Genomic DNA, 5920 nt, shown 5'->3' on the forward strand with positions numbered 1-5920 from the left:
TTTTTGCTAATATTTCTCTTACCTTTTCAATAAGTCCCCAAAATTTTTATTATCACTCGGAATTGAGTTTTTCGCCATTTACCTACCCTCGAACTATGAAGTCAGCATAATTTGCGTTGCGGTTAGTGATATTCATTCTTGAATATGGAATCATCGAAAATTTGAAGCTAGACCATTTAGTATCGGTAATTGTGCGGGAATGTGACGAGATACTTGAGTAAAGAATTTCAATGAAATCCAACAAAACTCCAATGATTCAAAATTTTTAATCATAATCGTAAAACATACATTTTTTTGTTATAAAATTATATTTTTGACGTGACTTTCTTCTACGAACTAATTAATTTTATCAGTTATTATTATCATGTATTTTTTTTTTTTTTTAGTAACGGTATTACTGTCAAGTATTAACGTTTGAGGAGCACGTCTGATAAGTCTGCTTAACAAATATTCTTACCAATTTCTAAAAGCGCAGATTTAACATTTTTCACACCGATGAGTATGCTGGTGATTGGAAGTTCTTTCGCAGCGATTGTCTGAGCTTTGACGTTTGCGGATATCTCTTCCGAATCCATCATGGTCCAGCCGACGTGACTACTGGTCAAAGACTGAGACCCGGGATGCGAAGATTTTGACAGGATTGTTATTCATCGTTGCGATAATGAGCAGGAACGGATGGGTGGCGAAAAAATTTACTTCCTCTTCTATTGGAAATTAGAGAAAAATAAAACGTATTACTTTCTTGATCATATACGAAATGGGAGCTCCCAATGGCAAACAATGATTTTACTATCTTGTGCATCAGCCTCTTTGCCATTGTTAGAGATCTTGGTTTCCGCCCACCATGGTGCGGCCAGCGACATACTACTGGACCCGATTCGCACACTGTTATAATCGACTAAAAACAAAAAAAAATTATTTTTCTCGTCAATGCGAGTCGCGAAAGAATAATTTTGGAACGTGTGTTGATCAATATTGAAACATCACAGATTTTTACCCCGGTCCTCGGGCCGCTTTTGAAATAGTTCTTTAATAGGAGCGTAGTAGAAACTTGTTGGACGAAGCACTTTTCCTGGTGGAGAAATTCAATTAAAAATGTAAATCTCAATAATAATTGATGAGGGCAAAATGGAATTATGATAAATATTGAACTTTACCAGTTGCTGCGGTCGCCACAACTCCGTCCTCATTAATTTCGATGTATGATTTTTGTATAAATGTCTTGATGAATAATCTAGTTTTTTTCGCAATAAATTGGAATTCTCCTGCCCGCCAATCCAGCAAGTTGCTCATATTCAGCTGTCGAAATTGCAAAACAGATGATTGAATTTTCAATAACTTTCGGCTTTTAGAGTTAAAATTTTTCGTATTAGAAAAAATAGGATCAGATTGAAATTGTGAAATCTTCTATCCTGTGACAGAAGAATCAGGATTCATAAAAGCAATGTACTCACTCGTCGTAGAGACTCGTTGACTCCAAATCTAGTTTGAAAATGAAGTTTTGGTAGCTGAATATTGACGGTTCTGTAATTGCTGAGTTCACGAAGTTCTAGGACACGAATTTCATCAATATATTTTTCGAGATAGAACAATGCCTCTTTTCCGTGGGGTAGCAGAATAAACATGCTCATGTTGTTCTCAAAATCGTCGCTCTGTGCAGAAACACATCACGAGCAAAGTTGAGTAGAGTCGATGAAAACAATTTTATTTATATTCTCATTAATTTCCAACCGTTATGAAAAGTTAATATTATTCCATGCACTTTTCGGTTGAAAGCAAACACCGCTATTTGTTGCCTAAGAATGCAAATACGTTTTGGGCTCCAATTCAAAACGAAATGAAGTCCAATTTCTATCCTTTATTAATTCATCTACAATTTCATCAAGCTCATTTTTTATAAGGAGTTTACTTACCACGAATGGAAGTTCGATGAAGCTTGCGTCCCCTTTACTATATTCTCCATAACGGACCACTTGTTTTGTCCACATCTGCGGTATCGAAGTATATGGGAATTTCATAGGTATGTTTAGTGGACACCCATACGAGGAACACGTGGTGAATTTTTGCAGCCAGGTGCCCTTCAAGAACAGGGTGTTCAACTCTACTAGACGAAGACTAGTCATATTTCCAGTGATGTCATCTGCAACACAAAAAAACAGTAAAATTGTATTATCTTCTGCTTATGAGAATTTAATTATTATTCGATTAATCAAAACAGAAGTCATTTGAATGAAAGGGAAATGTAAATGTTCACGACTAGACTCCCTCGATTGCGTTATGTTTTTCTCATCAACTTATTCTTTAACTATTGCATCGAAACGTGATAAATGAATGTTTCAACGTTCCCATAAGATTTACAATTTTCATTTCCTTGCATTCCTTACATAGAAAGTTACCTCATTGTATCCATACAACCTGGGTCGAAAAAATCATATTTTATAGCTCACATCGAAGTATAAACCCTCACAAAAAATTAGCTACCCATTCGCATATCTAAGAGGGGAAAATAATTCTTCAAAATCGTTATATAATAATAATTCCTAGAAACGTATTTTTTCGTACATTCTTCTCTACTTTTCCATATTGAACCTAATTATTCCGATTTAAAATTCAATCATATTAATCTGCATTGGTTTTTTTTCCGGCTCAAGTACTCATTAAAGGAAGTTAATTTTTTCAAACCCAACAAATCTTTATAGATTCAAACTTATAACATGTTTTCATCAAACCATGAGGTGAGCTTCTTCAAAAATCCTGTGACGTTTGGTTTTAAAGATAATTCGGAACCATGATGTCAGATTTGTGGTGACTTAGCTGTTATAATACGTTCATAATGCAGTAAGATTTTCTATTTCACACATTTCTTTAAGGAGTAATCAATACATTCCATATTGCGAAGGTAAAAGAACTGATAAAAACATGGGTTTTCTATTCTGCTAGTCTAGTAAATAAAATGGAGAAATGTATATGAAATAAAGTTTTTTAGAGCCTGATAGTTATTCGCTCGTACTACAATGAATGCACTAAACTAAATTAGAAGTAAATGGTTTATGAGTATTTAAGACAAAGGTAGGACGTCATACCTGGATATACTAAACCTATTTGTATACGTAAACATTTTCTGTTTGACAAGCTTTCTAATCTTGTTTTATTTTCAGGTAAAATAAAAATTTATTCAACGATAAGATAAAGAAAAATATACAAAAAAAAACACATTTTTTTATAAAAATAAAATGAATAGAAAAAACTATACAAATTTTCAATCCATTTTTTTGCTGAGTACAGAAAAATAAATTTGCCATTTGAACTTTTGTCGAATTTACTTTAGTTTCGAAGATATAAGTGAAAAACGAGAAAACCACCGATTTTTATGAATTAATTTCACCCCTTAAATATACGAGTGGGCAGCTAATTTTTTGTGAGGGTTTATACTGTGATGTGAACTGCAAAGTGTAATTCTTTTGAGCCAGTTTGTGGGGATACAGTAAGGTGACTTTCTTTGTTAGAATAAGAAAAATGGTCTTACCTTCTTTGAGAATTGGTCCGACGTAGCCGTGTGTTTCATCCGTGAAGAAATTGTTGATGAGTTTGATCACTTCGGCAGATTTGTTGAAATCGACATATTGTACCGACGAACGATAAGCTCTTTTGCAAGAGGCAACGTACTCGGGTTTAAAGTCGATGTCCGTAGGAGCAAATACGCTGTTGGCTACACGCAGCTGCATCGTTGTGTGATTCTGTAAAGTATTTTTAATTGCGTTGTTTCCTAATTGGATATTCATAAATTTTTATTGGCAGCTTCGTAATGCACGACTCAAAAATTCCTTTGGGTTCCACCGTCAAGCGAAAAGAAAATTAACCACGAAAGCTGTCACGTGTGTAACCAGTTTTTCAGAATTAATTTTCCAAAAAGGAATTCGCAATATATTGGAAACTATTCAAAGAATGGGCATTCATTGCTGTAAAGAAATATTTTGTAACTCACGTTGAATTGATCTATGACTGCCTGATAAGCGACTCTTTTTAATTTTTCGTCCTTTGGAAGTATAAGAGCGTCCTCGATTACATATTTTGAATCGTGGAGCGCACCAGCTGCTGCCATAGTCAAAGATATCGAAACACCAAACGGAGAAACAACAAAATGTCGACGCCGATCAATAAAGCTCTGAGCATTGATGAATTCCTGTATGAAAAAATAAATGATTTTAAATCCAAATGGAACGAGTAATTTTTCAAGCCGAAAAAATGAATTCGAGAGAAATTGTACCTTAAGAAACACTTCCCAGAACCTTCTCAAACCATAAACCACCTGGCGGATGGCGCTCCTTTTGTACCCCTCAAACATCGGATATGTTGCATTCGAATCATCGGCCAAAATATCATCCAGCTTTCCTATAGTCGCTACGGTAGCTGCGATGTTCAAAATCAGGATTCCCATTGGTAAAACTAACAGAGAGAACATACGACGTTGAGAATCTATTAATAAAAGATCAGTTGAGAGTTCGAAAAAATCGAATTTTTCAACAACATGAACGAAAGGATTCTCCACAAATTTGAAAAAGAAAAAAAAATATCACAAAAGAGTAAATTAACAGCAACTGGAAGTTGGGAAAAACTAAATTTTTTAACACGTTTTGAAAAGAAACAAAATTTTTAAAGACAATCAATCAGTGATTATTACTTACGTAAACGCATTTTCGATTCCAAGTACAAACTGTAGCGCAAAATAAAAACGAAAAATAAAGGAATTTATCCCGAAAAGATTCTTATGCACGAGCGTTAAGATCAAAATTCTGGGATCATGTGTCTCGGAGTTCGGAAAAAAATTGGCTTTATAACCAAGACACGGGGCGTAGAAAATGTTTAGACGCAAAAACGAAGTAACAGTCAACAAATATTTGTGAGCGAAAAGATAACGATAAGAAGTTTTGGTAGAAGAAATACGACCCAATACTTACGAATGTCAAATGAAAAATATAAAATTAACTATAACTCGACGTAAGCTAAGATGGATTAGTGGGCGTCGTGGAAAACAAATGGAGTTTTTATCGTATTTTCTTTACGCGTTCCATTGTTTGGCTCACTATCTGTAATTGAAGTTTTTCATAACCGTGCATGGATGTAATATTTAAACAGTTTTGCGTTCAAAATTATTCCTCGTATTTGTGAATTTGGCTATACACATACATTCCACAAATTTAGCTCCGTAACACTTGATCTAATGTTTTTCTGCGTCTTAGAAACTATCATCGTGTTTCAAAGCCACTGTGACAGTCTCGTTCATCTAAAAAAAGAAAATTCATTCTTCCATCCGCTGTTTATCACCGAGAAAAATTTATTGGAAAAAAACAAGAATTTGGTAAATATGTGCACAGAAGATCGAAGAAACTTTACCGAGAAACGTTTTTATCTCGAAACTCAATTTTATCAACAACTTCGTACCGTCGAATGTCAATAAAGTATTAGAATCCAGAAACACCTGAATTCGAAAAAATCTTCGCTCGAGTTCGAATTCTATTTTCAATACGCCTTTCGCAGGTATACAGTTTTTGAAATTGTAAAATAATTGTTGTTCAGCGGTTCAATGTTGGTTTCGTAGTATCTCATTCAAAAATATTCTTACAACATTTATCGATATAATCGAAAAAAAAATTATTTGTATTAAAATGAGAAATAGAAAATAAATTTTTTCCATTATTGAACGATCTGGCAACGATTAATTGCCCAAAGCTACGACATTTTTCCTAAATCATAGAAAACGAACGCGTCGAATGCAATTTCAAGGTACAATTTTTTGATTATTATTAGTCTTTGGAAGCTGATATTATTTATGGAAAATTTGTAGTATCATGTTGAATTAACCAATTTCTGAAATGCTGCTTCACCGAAACTGTGAAATACGATTTTTTCTTTTCGGCCC

The 5920-nt window shown here is 34.0% G+C and overlaps 1 protein-coding gene across 1 annotated transcript; it reads right to left on the reverse strand.

Annotated features, from left to right (window-relative positions):
* Positions 1-252: 252 nt before the first annotated feature.
* On the reverse strand, positions 253-4833 carry LOC122410546 (leukocyte elastase inhibitor A-like). The gene is made up of 10 exons (XM_043418748.1): positions 4686-4833; positions 4268-4446; positions 3986-4183; positions 3527-3737; positions 1914-2140; positions 1455-1652; positions 1158-1299; positions 998-1072; positions 791-898; positions 253-704 (listed from the first exon to the last, which is right to left on the reverse strand). Exons 1-10 carry the CDS (start codon positions 4693-4695, stop codon positions 595-597), a joined length of 1458 nt encoding a protein of 485 aa, XP_043274683.1. The 5' UTR covers positions 4696-4833; the 3' UTR covers positions 253-594.
* Positions 4834-5920: the final 1087 nt, after the last annotated feature.

This window comes from Venturia canescens, chromosome 5, assembly GCF_019457755.1.
Source record: "Venturia canescens isolate UGA chromosome 5, ASM1945775v1, whole genome shotgun sequence".
In the NCBI taxonomy this organism is placed as follows: domain Eukaryota; kingdom Metazoa; phylum Arthropoda; class Insecta; order Hymenoptera; family Ichneumonidae; genus Venturia; species Venturia canescens.

What these genes read in the sequence shown, in the direction of transcription:
- LOC122410546 (XM_043418748.1), bottom strand. An exon ending in TCTGGGAAGTGTTTCTTAAG is followed by an intron (nt 4,184 to 4,267) that starts GTACAATTTCTC and finishes TTTTTCATACAG; the next exon opens with GAATTCATCAATGCTCAGAG. An exon ending in AGAGGCTGATGCACAAGATA is followed by an intron (nt 705 to 790) that starts GTAAAATCATTG and finishes AATTTCCAATAG; the next exon opens with AAGAGGAAGTAAATTTTTTC.